A 20,022-nucleotide genomic window follows, 5' to 3' on the forward strand; every position below is an offset into this window, starting at 1 on the left:
AGTTGTTGCCAAATTTGTTTACATCCCTGCTAATGAGCATTTCTCCTTTGCCAAGATAATCCATCCACCTGACAGGTGTGGCATATCACGAAGCTGATTAAACAGCATGTTCATTACACAGGTGCACCTTGTGCTTGGGACAATAAAAGGCCACTCTAAAATGTGCAGTTTTGTCACACAACACAATGCCACAGATGTCTCAAGTTGACTGCAGGAAAGTCCACCAGAGTTGTTGCCAGAGAATTGAATGTTCCTTTCTCTACCATAAACCGCCTCCAATGTCATTTTAGAGAATTTGGCAGTACGTCCAACAGGCCTTACAACCGCAGACCACGTGTAACCACGCCAGCCCAGGACCTCCATTTCCTGAGCTTTATTATATCTCCTAGATATAGGACAGACACTTCAAAACCCTTTCCTTATTATCTATTTTATGTCTTTTTTTGGTGTCTTTTATGAGTGTGTTATTCAATGCGTTTCTATGGGCTATAGTAGTAAAGGCCAAATTCAATATTTTAACAAATACATTAAAAAATATATATATACACTACTGGTCAAAAGTTTTAGAACACACACTCATTCAAGGGTTTTTCTTTATTTTTTCTATTTTCTACATTGTAGAATAATAGCGAAGATATCAAAACTATGAAATAACACATATGGAATCATGTAGTAACCAAGAAAAGTGTTAAACAAATCAAAATATATTTTATATTTGAGATCCTTCAAATAGCCACCCTTTGCCTTGATGACAGCTTTGCACACTCTTGGCATTCTCTCAACCAGCTTCACCTGGAATACTTTTCCAACAGTCTTGAAAGAGTTCCCACATATGCTGAGCACTTGTTGGCTGCTTTTCCTTCACTCTGCGGTCTGACTCATCCCAAATCATCTCAATTTAGTTGAGGTCGGGGGATTGTGGAGGCCAGGTAATCTGATGCAGCACTCGATCACTCTCCTTCTTGGTAAAATAGCCCTTACACAGCCTGGAGGTGTGTTGGCTCATTCCTCCATAGGAATGAATGGAATTCTACAGTATTTCAATTAAATGTTTCAAGGACAAAATTAAATGTTTTTGTTGTAGTGGGGACAGTAACATTAGTAATCTCTAAATATATATATTATGTTTAGCTCACATAATATAATTTAAAAGCATGCATTATGGTGTCTGTAATAGAATACACATGGAAAAAATGCATTTCTATAGCTTCCAACATGTGTTTTACAATGGTAGGGGAGTGGCAAGATGGAGGTACGGTGGTTTCAACACAGCGCCCCCCTGGCAGTCATCTAGTGTATATATAAATCGTTGAATTCAATACAGGCTAGAAAAGTCATAAATACACTGCATTTGCTCTTCATCTACAGAAAAATGTGTTTATTCTTACTGGGATAATAAGATCCTTAATTATTTTTTACTAATGTTTTTGTAAATAATGTGCAAATCAGAGGCGGCTGGTGGGAGGAGCTATAGGCTCATTGTAATGGCTCATTACAATGAGCCCGTCCTCCTATAGCTCCTCCCACCAGCCTCCTCTGGTGCAAATATCCTATATTTTGATCATCATGTTCTTTTAATTTCACCACTCTCAATAATCTGGAAATCAAGTGTGGTCTTACTCTGTATCATGATGTTCAAACAAACATGTTTTAATATACAATCTGTACAAAATATGGTATGTTGAAAGTGTCTTAAATATAGTTTTTGGGGGTGGGGAGGGGTGCCGGCTATAGCTATTAAAACATTTCCATGCCAGCATTTTTTAACCATTAGTATATCCTAACCTGCTTGATGGTGATGACTGGTCTCCAGTCCTTGTCCTCAGGCATATTGCGCCTGACAGACACGTGTTAGGATGGAAGAGGCTAGAAAATATATTGTAAATAAGCCTCATTTGCTCTTCATCTACAGACATTGTGTTCATTCTTACTCATGGGATGATAACATCCTTCATTTTTGTTTTTAAATGTTTGTGTAAATAGAAAAGTGCAAATATACTGTATTTTGATCTTTATAATGAAAAACAAAATAATCCACTCAAGATGAAAATCTAATCTCTTGTTACTTGATAAAGTGTGATGTCTTATTTTATCATGATGTTCAAACAAACATGTTTAAATAAACCATCTGTACAAAATATGGTATATAGACAGTGTCTTAAATAGTGTTTCTTGGGGGGTGTCAGCTCTAGCTGTTATAACATTACTATGCCAGCATTTGTTAACCGCTCGAGACAGAAAGTGTAACAATGGCTTTATAGAAACTGTTTATTTACTCTAACACGTACATGAACAAAGCACCCTATAACCATAAAAGAGTTTGATACAGAAGTAAGCCTACCTGCCTTTCTGAGTTGACGAGGCCATAATATTTTTATTTTTTTTACATTGCAGCAAACACTCCAAATAACAACAAAAAAGACAGCCAAGGCAGCAGATTATTTTATATTACAGCATGCTGAATAGAAAACCTGCATAAGAGAATCAGACAGAGCACTCTAGAGAAACTAGTGAGATACAGTATAAAAGTGCCACTCATTATACAGCAGTTGAAATACTGACATAAGTAAATAGCTAATTTTACATAATTAAAATCAAGGAAAATACAAGAGGGGAGGAGTTTAAGGAAAATGTAACAAAAAACAAACAAAGACAACCAAGACGTTCTCTTCCTCAAAATAGGCTTATTTTGAGTCGATGACGAAACCGGTACTGTGCGCTGTCCCTCGCACCACAAGACAAGTAATACGGCTAAAAAGGAAGCGGCCGGGGTGCTAAGGCACCCATTTCCTCCCAGCGCCTGCCACATGCCAACCCAGAGGTTAAGAACAAAAAAAGGGGTAGGTGATAGGGGAAAAAAGAGGATGGCACCCAATGTGTCAGAGTTTTAAATAGAAGTCCTTATAAGCAAGTCCTGATGTGAGAGGGGCACATTCATTTGAGAAACATAGGGGAGGTGAGCCGCGTTTGACCCATTCCTTCTGCCGAAGCCGAGCCTTCACCCTTACGAAGGGGAGAATTTTTTGGCCTGTGCTCGAACTCTTTTTTCATATTCTACTCTGTTTTGGCTGAAAACAAAAAGAGGGGTTTAGTAAAACAACAGAAACATCAGAATCTATCCAAAAACGAGACGGCAAACGGGAATGCATTCCTTCGACACTAGCAGAACTCACCAGTAAATTGTGTATGCCTCTGCTTGGGCTGGATCCTGGATATTTGGCTCATTTAAGAGTTCCTGTATTCCTAATAGGATCTGTACGAAATGACAATACATAAAGATCACATTAGTTGGGCATAGCCATTTGGTGGCTATAGTTTATAAGTCGATCACCAGTATATCCTAACCTGCTTGATGGTGATGGCGGGTCTCCAGTCCTTGTCCTCCTCTAGAATGGATAGGCATACTGTGCCTGACGGATACACATTAGGATGGAAGAGCGGAGGCTCAAATTTACCTATAAAACAAAATCAGTAAAGTTAAAATTAGGTAGTGAGATTAGTTCTAAGGTCTGTTCCAATACATCCTTCATACCTTTGTGATCACCTGATCTGATTCAATTGGTGTGGTGAAAACACCCTAGCTTTCACCTATCAAATTGGTGTCAGATCAGTGATTACGTCAAGGAAGAGGGAAGGATGCATGTTTCAAGTATTGGGCCCGAAAACTGAGTTGTTTCCAATGTTCTGTATTGTCATGTTTTGTGTGGACCTCAGAAAGAATAGCTGCTGCATGAGGAACAGCTAATGGGGATCCTAATAAAAAAAAAAACAGAAGAATGGTTCAAACGAAACTCACACTTTGGGGGCGAGGAAGGATAGTCATCCTTGAACAGCATCCGCAGTTTGAACAAGCCTCCTTCCCATGGGGTCTGGGGATGAGTCATAAGTGTTTAGAATTGATCACAAACACTTGCAGACTATGAATAATCAAGGATGAGCTATGACCCATCCTAGCATTCTTTGGTTTCATACAAGATGTCCACTTCATAGTGTTGGTGCATGTAACTACAACACATTCAGGTGCAAAAACATTTCTTGCAATGATCAACTACCTACTACAAACAGGTGGAGTGCTATAAACAAAGTCACTGAGCACCTCCCATTTGAAACTGTATTGGCTGCGTAGATAAATGGCTGTACTTACCCCCTTCTTCCCAGGAATGGCACATTCCCAGTTCATCAAGTTCATTGTTCCATCTGGGTTTTTCATCGGCACAGCCACAAAGCCCTTAGATCAAACAGTAAAACAGAGTGAGATTACGCAACAAAAAAAATAAACCTACATTTCAAAACTCTTGAATAAATAGAACACTTCCCCCGATCCCCATTATAGTTAAATAAAAGGTAAAACAATAAAATACATCTGTTTGGTCAGAAAACATGTTTATGTGTACCATTAGAAATTAAAAAAGTCTGGAACTACACACTGCTACTCACGAAAGGGTGGTCTTTCCGCCACGCTTTGCGCTCCTGAGCAAGCCGGCTCAATGCAATGCCTGACATGACTGGTGGCCTTTCTGAAACAGCAGAGGTGACAAACAAGTGTGCTTTCAAAGACGTGTACATACATTTTACCTAATTTCTTAGGATTGTGTCATATACACCGAGTGTACAACACATTAGGAACACCTGCTCTTTCCATGACAGACTAACCAGGTGAAAGCTATGATCTTATACTGACATCACTTGTTAAATCCATGTAAATCAGTGTAGATGAAGGGGAGGCAGGTTAAAGGATTGTTAAGGCTTGAGACATGGATTGTGTTTGTGTGCCATTCAGAAGGTGAATGGGCAAGGCAAAAGATTTAAGTGCCTTTGAACGGGACATGGTAGTAGGTGCCAGGTGCACCGGTTTGAGTGTGTCAAGAACTGCAACGCTGCTGGGTTTTTCCACGCTCAACAGTTTCTCGTGTGTATCAAGAATGGCCCACCACCCAAAGGACATCTAGCCAACTGTGGGAAGCACTGGAATCAAAATGGGCCAGAATGCCTGTGGAACACTTGACACCTTGTAGAGTCCATGCCCCGACAAAAATTGAGGTTGTTCTGAGGGCAAAAGGGGGTGAAACTCAATATTAGGAAGGTGTTCCTAATGTGTTGTACACACCGGTGCACAAGAGTATCAAACTCAAGAAGATTCCTGAAAGGCCGAAGTTGATACCTGGTTTACAAAGTCTAGCCTATATCAGTCAAGTTTAACACGCTACAGTTTGTATGCCAGATAATGTGATATAACCAAATATTTTTGGTATCCATTACTGGACGTTACAGGAAAGCCCTAGATTATTCAACTAACCTGGTATTGGCAATACTCTTCGTTCTCTGTCCGTGCCCAGTTGCAGGTGGTTCTACAAGCACCAGAGAAAACTCGGGAAGATATTAAATCCATGTTTTGTATCGAGGGAGATATGCCTCTTGCATTTGAGTAGATCTTTGTTTTGGTCGCACTGTCATCTACTTCTACATTTGGCCACGTCACAGAAAAACGACTAGTTCCTGCAAAGATGCTGGGAAATTCAAGATGTGCGGCAGCTAAGATGGCGAGTAACCTCCTAGCGCAGTACAAAACATGGATTTACTATCTTTGAGTTGTCTCTGGTGTTTGTGGAACCATCTGCAGCTGAACACAGACATTTATAAAATCGAGAACGAAGACTGTATTGCCAATACCAGGTTATTTGAAGAATCGATGGCGGCGGTTTGTATGGGGCTTTCCTGTAACGTCCAGTATCTGGCAACTATAGCAAGCATAAACTGTGTCCCTCGTAGACTGGGGTTTGACATTTACGGATATGGAATTAAAAGAAGTAGCTAAATTGCTTATTTTATCTCCCATTCTATATAATAATAATAATAATAATAATAATAATAATAATAAGCCATTTAGCAGACGCTTTTGTCCAAAGCGACTAGTGTTGGCTTTTAGTTTTATGCATCCAAAACCCTGGTCCTTGAAGGCTGCATGCTTGTTGTCATGCATTTTGTATCAATAGCTAGCTATCAAGCTTAATGTTACATTGTTTTAAAACATGGCAAACAGAGTAAAACAGCCTTGGTTATGATGGGGTAAGATAATGTACTAGCTAGCTAAGCTCATTAGGCATTAAATTAGTTGTACTCTTCAAGAAGAAATGGGTACATTAATGAAAATTAACATTGGAGAACAACAGCTAAGTATTACAGATTGCACATTTCCTTAACTGACACTTTTGGGTTTGTAATCTAGTCTGATATTGACATTGACTGAGCACAGCTGTCATTATAGTAGTGACGGGAAGTTCGACTATTTTTACTGACTGATCTTTTCAACTCGTTCCGTAAAAAGAACAAATCTTTCGACTCATTTTGTTAATTTGAGTCAGTAATATACTGAACAAAAATATAGAACGCAACATAGTGTTGGTCCCATGTTTCATGAGCTGACATAAAAGATCCCAGAAATGTTCCATACCCACTAAAAGCTTATTTAGCTCAAATTGTGCAAAAATTTGTTTACATCCCTGTTAATGAACATTTCTCATTTGCCAAGATAATCCATCCACCTGACAGGTGTGGCATATCAAGAAGCTGATTAAACAGCATGCTCATTACACAGGTGAACCTTGTGCTGGGGACAATAAAAGGACACAAATGTGCAGTTGTCTCACACAACACAATGCCACAGATGTCTCAAGTTGAGGAAGGGAGCGTGCAATTAGCATGCTGAGTGCAAGAATGTCCACCAGAGCTGTTGCCAGAGAATTGAATGTTCATTTCTCTACCATAAGCCGCCTCCAACGTCGTTTTAGAGAATTTGGCAGTACGTCCAACCGGCCTCACAACCGCAGAGCACGTGTAACCACGCCAGCCCAGGACCTCCACATCCGGCTTCTTCACCTGTCGGATCGTCTGAGAACAGCTACCCTGACAGCTGATGAAACTGAGAAGTATTTCTGTCTGAAATAATGCCCTTTTGTGGGGAGAAAACGGATTCGGATTGGCGGTGCCTGGCTCCCAAGTGGGTGGGCCTATGCCCTCCCTGGCCCACCCATGGCTGTGCCCCTGCCCAGTCATGTGAAATCCATAGATTAGGGCCTAATTTATTTATTTAAATTGACCATTTTTCTTATATGAACTGTAACTCAGTAAAATCGTTGAAATTGTTGCATTTCTTTTTTTGTTCAGTATAGATACGGTAAAGAGGTCAATCCAACTAGACAAAAACAATGGAATTGCCATGGAAACACGTGGGGGAAAGATCACGTCTCCTCATTGCTGCTGCTGCCCCCCCCCCCCACAAAGTTTGCCTATTTAGGCTACTGTTTATGTGCATTTCCCACTATGTTGAGGTAAAAATCAGAGTACAATGCTTGTATGGATGTCAACCCCAACACATGTCCATGTCATCCTTACCAATCAACTGCATTACAGTTAGAAAACGAATTTGACTACCACCACTGATTTCTGTATGCTAGCTATACTAACCAGCTTATACAAACGGGAATTAGGAGTCACTTCTTCTAAACCTGAAAATGGGACAACGTCTACATGTTATGCAGCGAAAACAGCCAAATATATTTAAAAAAAATCGGACTTACAGCGCATTCGGAAAATATTCAGACCCCTTGACTTTTTCCACATGGTTACGTTACATACAGCCTTATTCTAAAATGGATTAAATTATTTATTTTCCCTCAATCTACACACAATACCCCATAACGATGAAGCCAAAACAGGATTCGAAATTTTAGCAAATGAATAAAAAATAAAAAAACAGAAATACCTTATTTATTCAGACCCTTTGCTATGAGACTAGAAATTGAGCTCAAGTACATCCTGTTTCCATTGCTCATCCTTGAGATGTTTCTACAACTTGATTGGAGTCCACCTGTATTATTTGGAAAGGCACACACCTGTCTATATAAGGTCCCACAGTTGACAGGGCATGTCAGAGCAAAAACCAAGCCACGAGGTCGAAGGAATTGTCCGTAGAGCTCCGAGACAGGATTGTGTCGAGGCACAGATCTGGGGAAGGGTACCAAAAAATGTCTGCAGCATTGAAGGTCCACTAGAACACAGTGACCTCCATTCTTAAATGGCAGAAGTTTGGAACCACCAAGACTCTTCTTAGAGCTGGCCGCCCGGCCAAACTGAGCAATCGGGGGAGAAGGGCCTTGGTCAGGGAGGTGACGAAGAACCTGTTGGTCACTCTGACAGAGCTCCAGAGTTCCTCTGTGGAGATGGGAGAACCTTCCAGAAGGACAACCATCTCTGCAGCACTCCACCAATCAGGCCTTTATGGTAGAGTGGCCAGACGGAAGCCACTCCTCAGTAAAAGGCACATGACAGCCTGCTTGGAGTTTGCCAAAAGGCACCTAAATGACTCTGACCATGACAAACAAGATTCTCTGGTCTGATGAAACCAAGATTGAACTCTTTGGCCTGAATGCCAAGTGTCACGTCTGGAGGAAACCTGGCACCACCCCTACGGTGAAGCGTGGTGGTGGCAGCATCATGCTGTGGGGATGTTTTTCAGCGGCAGGGACTGGAAGACTAGTCAGGATCGAGGGACAGATGAATGGAGCAATGTACAGCGATCCTTGATGAAAACCTGCTCCAGAGCGCTCAGGACCTCAGACTGGGGCGAAGGTTCACCTTCCAACAGGACAACGACCCTAAGCACACAGCCAAGACGAAGCAGGAGTGGCTTTGGGACAAGTCTCTGAATGTCCTTCAGTGGCCCAGCCAGAGCACGGACTTGAACCAGATCGAACATCTCTGGAGAGACCTGAAAATAGCTGTGCAGCGACGCTCCCCATCCAACCTGACAGAGCTTGAGAGGATCTGCAGAGAAGAATGGGAGAAACGCCCCAAATACAGGTGTGCCAAGCTTGTAGCATCATACCCAAGAAGACTCGAGGCTGTAATCGCTGCCAAAGATGCTTCAACAAAGTACTGAGTAAAGGGTCTGAATAGGGCTGGGCGGTATGAATGTGAATACCGGTATGACATTGTGCCACGATATGGATTTAGCCATATCGTGCACATGATCAATTCATGTATGAAATAAGGCATTTTTTTTCTTTAAAAATTTCTGTCGAGTGATACAGCCTATTGGGCTAGTGAAAATTGTTTATTTTACTAGAAACATAGCCTTTTTTAGCAAATAAATAAACTAGAAGCATGGACGTTACACGCAATCTGCCTGCCAATCAAAGTCAACAAAAAAGCAAGCGTAACTCCTTTCGTTAGCAAAAGTGTCTGAAAATCAAGCATTGAGGATGACTGAAGACAAGGAAAATAACGCTATTGAGGTTGATTTACAGGACGAGGAAGAATTGGTTTGAAAAAAGGGGGCCTCCTCCGACCAACAAACAGTACTGTGTAAATTGTGTCGACGCATTGTGCTAGCCAAAAGGTGGAAACACCAGTAATCTTTTTCACCCCCTGAAAACCCTGCATGTGCGTGAATATGAAGAATCTACCAGAATGCGTGCAACAAACCCCCTGAGCAGCGGAGCAAGTCCCAAGACATCTTTAAGCCAGACCCGCACTCAGCTGTCACTCAAGGCATCATTCGTTAGTGGTACTCCCTATGACAAGAAGAGCAAGAAGTGGAATGAGATAACGAGTGCAATTACGTATCACATAGCGAAAGACATGTAACCAATTCAAACTGTGGAGAAAGGCTGTTTCAGAAAGTTGATTCGAACTCTAGACCCAAGATACGAGATCCCGAGCCGTAAATACTTCAGCAAAACATGTCTGCCAGAACTCTACACAGAATGTCGGGACAGAGTTGCCAACGAAATCCATAACGCTGCATTCTTCTCTACCACTGCCGACTTATGGTCAAGCCGGACCACAGAGCCATATATTAGCCTCACGATTCATTACATTGAGGACAACTGGAAGCTGCAAAGCAAATGCTTTCAGACCTCTTATTTCCCAGACGACCACACCAGAGAAATACAGTGAGGGAAAAGAGTATTTGATCCCCTGCTGATTTTGTACGTTTGCCCACTGACAAAGACATGATCAGTCTATAATTTTAATGGTAGGTTTATTTGAACAGTGAGAGACAGAATAACAACATAAAAATACGGAAAAACGCATGTCAAAAATGTTATAAATTGATTTGCATTTTAAATGAGGGAAATAAGTATTTGACCCCCTCTCAATCAGAAAGATTTCTGGCTCCCAGGTGTCTTTTATACAGGTAACGAGCTGAGATTAGGAGCACACTCTTAAAGGGAGTGCTCCTAATCTCAGTTTGTTACCTGTATAAAAGACACCTGTCCACAGAAGCAATCAATCAGATTCCAAACTCTCCACCATGGCCAAGACCAAAGAGCTCTCCAAGGATGTCAGGGACAAGATTGTAGACCTACACAAGGCTGGAATGGGCTACAAGACCATCGCCAAGCAGCTTGGTGAGAAGGTGACAACAGTTGGTGCGATTATTTCGCAAATGGAAGAAACATAAAAGACTGTCAATCTCCCTCGGCCTGGGGCTCCATGCAAGATCTCACGTCGGGGAGTTGCAATGATCATGAGAACAGTGAGGAATCAGCCCAGAACTACACGGGAGGATCTTGTCAATGATCTCAAGGCAGCTGGGACCATAGTCACCAAGAAAACAATTGGTAACACACTACACCGTGAAGGACTGAAATCCTGCAGCGCCCGCAAGGTCCCCCTGCTCAAGAAAGCACATATACAGGCCCGTCTGAAGTTTGCCAATGAACATCTGAATGATTCAGAGGAGAACTGGGTGAAAGTGTTGTGGTCAGATGAGACCAAAAACGAGCTCTTTGGCATCAAATCAACTCGCCGTGTTTGGAGGAGGAGGAATGCTGCCTATGACCACAAGAACACCATCCCCACCGTCAAACATGGAGGTGGAAACATTATGCTTTGGGGGTGTTTTTCTGCTAAGGGGACAGGGCAACTTCACCGCATCAAAGGGACGATGGATGGGGCCATGTACAGTCAAATCTTGGGTGAGAACCTCCTTCCCTCAGCCAGGGCATTGAAAATGGGTCGTGGATGGGTATTCCAGCATGACAATGACCCAAAACACACGGCCAAGGGAACAAAGGAGTGGCTCAAGAAGAAGCACATGAAGGTCCTGGAGTGGCCTAGCCAGTCTCCAGACCTTAATCCCATAGAAAACCTGTGGAGGGAGCTGAAGGTTCGAGTTGCCAAACGTCAGCCTCGAAACCTTAATGACTTGGAGAAGATCTGCAAAGAGGAGTGGGACAAAACCCCTCCTGAGATGTGTGCAAACCTGTTGGCCAACTACAAGAAACGTCTGACCTCTGTGATTGCCAACAAGGGTGTTGCCACCAAGTACTAAGTAATGTTTTGCAGAGGGGTCAAATACTTATTTCCCTCATTAAAATGCAAATCAATTTATAACATTTTTGACATGCGTTTTTCCGGATTTTGTTGTTGTTATTCTGTCTCTCACTGTTCAAATAAACCTACCATTAAAATTATAGACTGATCATGCCTTTGTCAGTTGTTAAACATACAAAATCAGCAGGGGATCAAATACTTTTTTCCCCTCACTGTAATTGCAGCTGGGCTGAGGGCGGCACTTTCATCCTGGGGCTTGAAGGAGTCGCGTCAAGTATGTATGACTACCGACAGCAGATCGAACACGGTCAAAGCATTGGAGCTGAACAAATACACAAGACTAGGGTGTTTCGGACACAGGCTACACATCGCTATTCGTAAGTTAACGTCCAAAACACACAGAGCTAGGTAGAAATATAACGTCACTTAAAAACAACATAAAATGCAGAATAACTGTTGTATTCCTAATCTCCTCTGTTTAAAGTTAGAGCTGACTACACTGCCTGATCCTTCTTATATGTTAAGTCGGATATATACAGCTATGCAAATCTAGAATATTTGTAAATGTGTGCAATATCCAAACATTACATGGATCACATTGCTTTTATTTATAATTGATACATTAGCTTATGGTTTCAATATATGAATCTATCCTCTCTTTAAATAATAGCCTTCCCAATAAATGATCCCGTTTTCTAAAGCAACATAGCTCTCTTAATCACAACAGTTGTTTGTAAATCTATAGATGGATTAAATTTGTAATCATGTCCAGTGTCCATGCTGTAAATTGTTGTAATTACAGCTGATGCTATGTTATTTCTATTGAATAATTGTGATTCATATGTAATTATTCACCTTTTTATTTTGCAGAGAGGAGTGTCCAAAACGAACCGCAGGTTTCCAGGGCAACAGGAGTGTGCAAGAAAGTGGTCAGCACATTTTCCTATAGTTGGAAGAAGCAGAAGGCCCTGACAAGTGCACAGGATAAACTGAGCCTGCCCCTCCACAAGCTCATCATGGAATCCCTGACAAGGTGGGGATCTCTACTGCAGATGATGGAAAGAGTCCTGGAGCAGGAAAAGGCCATCACACAAGTCCTGGCAGCAGACAAAAAAACACGTCACCTTGCACCCTCCTGGCAAGACATTGAGGTCTTTGAATCTATCACGGCAGCACTTAAGCCCCTCCAGGATTTCACAGATGCCCTGTCAAGAGAGACATACGTGAGTGTGTCCTATCTGAAGCCGGTCCTCCATTTGTTCAAGACGGAGGTTCTGAAATCAAATGAGGGCGAAGCCAAACTGACCGGAGAGATTAAGATGAGGGTCCTCAATTACCTGAATGACAAATACACCGACCCTGAAACAGATGAGCTGCTCACCATGGCTACCTTTCTGGAGCCAAGGTTCAAGACCACCTACATGACCACTGAGAAGCTGGTGAAGGTGAGAGCTGCCTCCGAGACAGTAGCCCTCCTGGGGAACACAGCCGTGGGAGACTTCTCTTTTGAAGAGGACCAGAGAGTGAGAGCGAGAAAGAAGCTGCCACTGCTCCACAATCAGCAAAGAAGTCCAAGAAGAGCCTTGGGAGATTCTTTATGAAAACCAGTTGTGCACCTGCCTTAAGAATCCAGAGACAGGTCATCGAGCATGGAACTTGATGATGGCAGCAGACAGTGAGGCTGATCCTTTGGAGTGGTGGCGAGTTCACACATCCAACTTCCCACAATTGAGTTGCCTGACAAAGAAATACTTATGCATCCCTGCCACAAGTTCGCCCTCTGAGAGAGCATTTAGCACTGGGGGCAATGTGGTCACATGCCACAGGGCAACTTTGAAGCCAGAAACTGTCAATAGGCTGGTGTTCCTGGCACGGAACTTGTGAAGAGGGAGGCAGTGAATTGTTACATGCTGAACTGAGAAACATACAGACTGTCTGGTTAATGCTTGAAGTTAATTTGAAAAGGTTTACAACTTGAATTCATAATGACCGGTGTTATGCTGAAAAAAGACTGCACTGCTTATATTTGGCAGGAAAAAGTTCACATCCTGACTACTTTAAATATTTCTTTATAAAATGTTACTGCATATTTATTTAACTCATATACCTTTGTTTATGTTTCATGTTTGCACAGGTTTACCACAGAAGTAAAACAAATAATATTTTTTTTAAATGTGCAATGCCCCCTTTCTGTTTCTATAAGGTTAAAAGCAATATTTAGTAATTTATTAACTTTGAAGGGCTCATAAAATGCTAAAACATTTTTTTACAGTATATCGTGATATTATATCGTTATCGTCCGGACAGTGGAAAATATCGTGATATTAATTTTTGTTCATATTGCCCACCCCTAGGTCTGAATACTTATGTAAATATGATATTTAAGTTTTTTATTTTTAATACATTTGCAAAAATGTCTAAAAACCTGTTTTTGCTTTGTCATTATGGTGTATTGTGTGTAGATTGAAAACAATGGAATCCATTTTAGAATAAGGCTGTAACTTAACAAAATGTGGAAAAAGTCAAGGGGTATGAATACTTTCCGAATGCACTGTAAGTAACCACATTGTGGGCCTGTTACCATACATAAATCATGACGGATTTGACGAATATCCACTTTCTTAGATCAGATTTGTTGAATGTACGCCAATCTGGTCAATGGGACGTCTGCGTTCCATTGAGCGCGGTTACATGCACTCAATAATGCGATTATTGTGGACAGTCAGGTTAATATAATAGTTCGTTTAAACTGTTTACATGCTTTGCAAGAAGAACAATTTCCTTAATAATCCTGGCTACGGATGGGACTTTTAATAAATGCTGAAAATCGCCACTCAAAATAAACGTTCTACCACAGTGACCATGTCATTTTTGCGAATACTTTTCAGACAAAGTTTGTATGTGAAATTAGTTATAAGATGCATACTTCCAGTTTTTCCCAAACTCACTTCACTCGCGCATAAGAGGGAGGCTTGCGCTACCCGGTGCATGCGCAGATTTAATAAACCGCTGGAACGCCGATTAAAATGTCCTAATAATTCTAAAGATTGCTCAGAAAACCAGGTGTTTTAATCGGCATATGCTTACTTCGATTATGACCTTACACCGATTTAGATAAGCAGAGTAAGGTGTTTACATGACTAATGCCATACTCTGCCTTTTGCCAAAATCAGTTTAATATCAAATTATTAGTGTGCATGTACACAAAATGCATACTACCGTACTCGCGAGCACGCAAATTGGAGCACTGGAGGGTCGGCGAATGAGTCCAAATCAAAGTATGCAAAACAGAGCACGAAGGGCACTTCTCGAATGCGCACTCCGTTTGTACATATTTTGAAGCATGCATCGATGCAAGCTTTAAAAAAAAGTATGCAAAGAACCACGTAAAAAATTACACAACATTTCTTGAAATCAATGGCGGACATTATTTGAGCTGAAGTGAGAGAAAATACACTCCGACTTCGGAATGAAACGTTGCCTATTCACATCTCATGTTGCCTGACTACAATATTGTATCTTGATATGTTAACAAATACCGGCTGTGTTAATTTTGGCATGTTTACCTGCCTACGTATCGTTGATCGCAAGCCCATAATAAGTCAATAGGGCTAACTGGCTAACTACTACGGTTAGCTAGCCAGATAGCCACAAAGAATTGTTAGCTAGCTACCCACGAAGAATTGACATCTACCTTGAATAACATCAGTTTAACAGGCAGAAATGACCTAAAACTCTGGTTAGCTACATTATTATAATAATAATAATAATACAAAAGTATGTGGACACCCCTTCAAAATTAGTGCAGTCGGCGATTTCAGCCACACCCGTTGCTGACCGGTGTATAAAATAGAGCACTGACAGGTGTATAAAATAGAGCACACCACCATGCAATCTCCATAGACAAACATTGGCACTTGAATGAATGGCCCGTACAGAAGAGCTCAGTGACTTTCAATGTGGCACAGTCATAGGATGCCACCTTTACAACAAGTCCGTTCGTCAAATGTCTGCCTTGCTAGAGCTGCTATTGTGAAGTGGAAACGTCTAGGAGCAACAACGGCTCAGCCGTGAAGTGGTAGGCCACACAAGCTCACAGAACGGGACCGCTGAAGCGCGTAAAAATCGTCTGTCCTCAGTTGCAACACTCTCTACCGAGTTCCAAACTGCCTCTGGAAGCAATGTCAGCACAATAACTGTTTGTTGGGAGCTTCATGAAATGGGTTTCCATAGCCAAGCAGCCGCACACATGCCTAAGATCACCATGTGCAATGCCAAGTGTCGTCTGGAGTGGTGTAAAGCTCGCTGCCATTGGACTCTGGAGCAGTGGAAACGTGTTCTCTGGAGTGATGAATCACACTTCACCATCTGGCAGTCTGACAGATGAATCTGGGTTTGGCGGATGCCAGGAGAATGCTACCTGCCCCAATGCATAGTGCCAACTGTAAAGTTTAGTGGAAGAGGAATAATGGTCTGGGGCTGTTTTTCATGGTTCGGACTAGGCCCCTTAGTTCCAGTGAAGGGAAATCTTAACGCTACAGCATACAATTACATTCTAGACGATTCTGTGCTTCCAACTTTGTGGCAACAGCTTGGGGACGGCCCTTTCCTGTTTCAGCATGACAATGCCCCCGTGCACAAAGCGAGGTCCATACAGAAATGGTTTGTCGATATCGGGGTGGAAGAACTTGACTGGCCTGCACAGAGCCCTGACCTCAACTCCATCGAACACCTTTGGGATGTATTGGAACGCCGACCGAGAGCCAGGTCTAATCGCCCAACATCAGTGCCCGACCTCACTAATGCTTTTGTGGCTGAATGGAAGCAAGTTCCTACAGCAATGTTCCAACATCTAGTGGAAAGTCTTTCCAGAAGAGTGGAGGCTGTTATAGCAGCAAGGGGGGGGGGGGGGACCAACTTATTAATGCCCATGATTTTGGAATGAGATGTTCGACGAGCACGTGTCCACATACTTTCAGCCATGTAGCGTAGCTAGCTTATCATTATGAAGTAAAACATTTGCTTTGTGTATATCTTGCTTCGTCTCTATTGTTGCCATTGTCCTGGCTGGAAGAAGGTTCAGTGAATGGGTAAGTCCATAGTCAAGTCAATAGGGTTAACTGTCTAGCTAGCTAACCACTAAGAATTGGTAGCATAGCTACACACAAATGTACATCTACCTCGCATAACATGGTCATTGTTGCCTGTTTAACTACCTGGCTAGCTAGATTCACATATATCTAGCTGATAATTATCAAGTAAAACGTTTGCTTTGTGTATATCTTGTTTAGTCTCTATTGTTGCTATTGTCCTGGCTGGAAGAAGGTTCTGTGAATGGGGAGGTGCAGCTTGAGGTAATACAGTAGGGGTAGAGCGCGAGTGCTTCTCAAATAGCTATAATGTTTTATGCGTTCTCCACACTCTCCTCCTCACAAGAACCTACTCAAGAGAATGTCCTTGGCGAATGCACTTGGAGCATGGTAGTGTGCATATTGAGAAACCCATTAACTCCTTTACCGCATCTATGCCCAAAGCGCGCAGTAGCCCCTACCTGAGAATGATAAACTGAAAACGCAAAGAATCATGATTATACAAGCCTCTCGTTCACCATAAGTGGCTTATGGAGCTGTCATTTGTGACAGACTTGTAAAAGTATGCTTTAAAACAATGTACATTTGTTGATTACTATGTATACAAATAAGACTAAATTGTGGCCGCAACCGGACTAGATTGTGAACGACTCTTGGCGGAATGTATCGCTTGACTGCGGTGAGGGTGATAAGCACAATATCGTTCGCGATCTGCAGCACACCAAACGATTCGTTTAGAGTTTATTTTTGTTGTTGCAGACATTCATTGTGTGTATGTTTTGGTTCTACAAAGCTGTGTCGAGCATAACATTCAATAATTCATTAATTGCATTTATTCTTGCACATGAGATCAATTAACAGTTCTAACCATGTATTTTCGTTATCTATGCTGTTACTGCTGCAGCATGATCTATTTTACAGTTGTTGGTCGGAGCATGTCTCCGGAGCCGCAGCGCGTATTAATCCTGCTCTAGTCATCGCGGCCAGCAGGTAAATTACCACCAAAATGATCGATTCACTTAGAAAAACTAATCATGACTCGTCAGTAAAAAAAAGATTCGTTCAAAAAGAACGAATCGTTGCGAACTGCACATCACTACATCATAGCTAGCGATTAGCATAACATCCGGCTGTTCATCTGTACCAGCAACAAGTCCAGCACGTTTGAGCAAAATATCCCTGGTCCGCTGGTGGCTAAAACACGTTAGAAGGTAGCTAGCTATGCCAGCGACTATAGTGACGTAAGAAATAAATTACTCAGAACAAGTTCCAAGACAGAAACTGTGGCCAACTAGCCGACAACATGCACAAGTATCTTGGCTATTTGTGGCGCGCGGCTGGCAAACTGAAAAAGCATGGACTTGCGCACTTGTCGTTGATTTTACACGTCGTTGTGGCAACGAAACTCGTCTTCTCATCATCTGAAGCCCATACATATTAGTTGCCATGTTGGTCCGCTTGCTTTGGTTTAAAGCGGAACCTCACACGAATTTGCAATACCACCCATGACTGAGCAGGACAAAGAACCTAGGGCTTCCCAAACTGGCGCACATTTACGCATCAACCAACTAGCGAAAATGGCGCAAACTCAGGCAGATTATATAGCTAACCTCGTATTGCATAAATACAAAATTGTTGGGCGACATTCTCTTACCTTGCAGTATGGCTATAATGACTGGTATTATTTAACTGTATATTTTAATCGGGATAAACCCCGGCGAAGTTTCCCTCCTGAAAAAGCACCCGTTCCTGCCCAGGTTAAATAACAGGACCAGTGACATAGGCAACCTCCAAACCGCCTGAAATATTTATATTTAATTGGGGGTTATGCAGGGATTGATATACCATCATCACGTTACTAGTGTGTGTTAATTTAAATAACTGACAATTAAGTGGCTACAATGTTCACAATGTGGTCTGCATTGATTTGGGCACAATTTGCATTCATATGTGACAGTTGATGAACATGCATTTATTACTATGTCCCATCATTTAAGTTATTCAATATGTGCACAGGAATTGGATAATAATTTTAGACATAGTCATAATCAATGCAATATAACAAATAAGTGCAAACAGGCAATTTTGTAGATGACTAAAGATTTAAAGGGGCAGTACAATATTTTCTACTTGTTACCACAGCCACAAAGTCAACATCGGCTATATCCTAAACATTCGAGAGAGATTGATGATTGACGTCGGAATTGGACGTCTATGTCCTGAGGACATTTTTGTAAATTTTTATTTTTTTTGACATTTTATTAATTTAGCAGACGCTCTTATCCAGAGTGACTTACAGGAGCAATGTAGGTTTACGTGCCTTGCTCAAGGTCAGTCACATCGACAGATTTTTCACTTAGTTGCCTCGAGGATTCGAAGCAGCAACATTTCGTAGCACTATTACCATCACATAGGTTTGGGTTATGCTAGATGGCAGATGAGTGAACTCCAAAGACTCTGGATCAGAAGGTTGCATCCCAGTCCTATGCACAGTTTTTTTCTTTTGAACCCTATCCCAAACCTTAACCATTCGGAATGAGGGTGCAAATTTAACCCTTAATTTAGAAATATTATGTTTGGAGAAATGGAATGATTCAGAGCAGCAGGAGCAACAAAAACATTTCGAAATTTGACGTTTGGAGCAACTTCGAAATTGGATGTTTGGAGAACATGGATGAACGTCTAATTCTGCAAAATTAATGAAAACAACAATTTGCTTTTTGGTCTTAATATAAGATTAGGGTTAGGAATAAGGTTAGCAGGGTGAGGCGCAGTAGTCGAAGGAACTGCATCTCAGGGCTTGAGGCGTCACCACAGACCCCCTGGTTCGATTCCAGGCTGTATCACAACAGGCCCTGATTGGGAGTCCCATAGGGCAGCGTACAATTGGCCCAGTGTCGTCCGGGTTTGGCCGGTGTAGGCCATCATTGTAAATAAGAATTTGTTCTTAACTGACTTGCTTAGTTAAATAAAGGTTAAATAAAAAATTAAATAAAAGTTTAAAATCAGATTTAGAAGAAATAGGCGGGGTTTATGACTTTGTGGCTGGGGTAACTAGTGACGACACAGTACCAGCATTTTCAAATGAATAACACTAGAGGGCGCTATTTGTTTACGTTTACTGTATCAGTTCAATTTGGTAAGAGTGACCAGCAGGTACGTCATGGTCTGTCAAGAAATGTGAAGAGGCCATCATTACATGATGTTTGATAATTGCTCTTTTGAATCGATTGGTTTCTTTGAATATGATTACTACATAGGGTGCTATGAAGTTTGGATGCTAACTTTTTTTTCCTCTCCAGGTAAGACAGACCTTGTGCTTTTGCCCAGTGCTTAATTTGAGCCAGATCTTGCCTGAACAGGATCCGGCACCTCTCAGTTTTGGACTGTGTCCTTCCGAAACCCATTTTCTAGGATCCGGTACCTCTTGTGGCATGAAAAATAACTATCACTGTTTGCAATGTACAAATGATAAATCAGAGTTAGCCTAATTCAAGTTGACTCCTCTGTAATTATCCTGTCTGCCCCCTAAAAAACCAAATGTGAAAATGTGCCAGACAATTGATTCGTGTTGGGCCCGCCCGGATTTATG

General features: G+C 41.8%; 1 protein-coding gene across 1 annotated transcript; it reads right to left on the reverse strand.

Annotated features, from left to right (window-relative positions):
- Positions 1 to 2,251: 2,251 nt before the first annotated feature.
- Positions 2,252 to 18,209, reverse strand: ube2ib (ubiquitin-conjugating enzyme E2Ib). The gene is made up of 7 exons (XM_084173327.1): positions 18,085 to 18,209; positions 4,438 to 4,517; positions 4,145 to 4,228; positions 3,797 to 3,869; positions 3,346 to 3,455; positions 3,174 to 3,253; positions 2,252 to 3,068 (listed from the first exon to the last, which is right to left on the reverse strand). The coding sequence occupies exons 2-7, from the start codon at positions 4,501 to 4,503 to the stop codon at positions 3,005 to 3,007; spliced, it is 477 nt and encodes a 158-aa protein (XP_084029453.1). The 5' UTR covers positions 4,504 to 4,517; positions 18,085 to 18,209; the 3' UTR covers positions 2,252 to 3,004.
- Positions 18,210 to 20,022: the final 1,813 nt, after the last annotated feature.

Source organism: Coregonus lavaretus (assembly GCF_964263955.1).
Source record: "Coregonus lavaretus genome assembly, chromosome: 1".
Taxonomy (NCBI): domain Eukaryota; kingdom Metazoa; phylum Chordata; class Actinopteri; order Salmoniformes; family Salmonidae; genus Coregonus; species Coregonus lavaretus.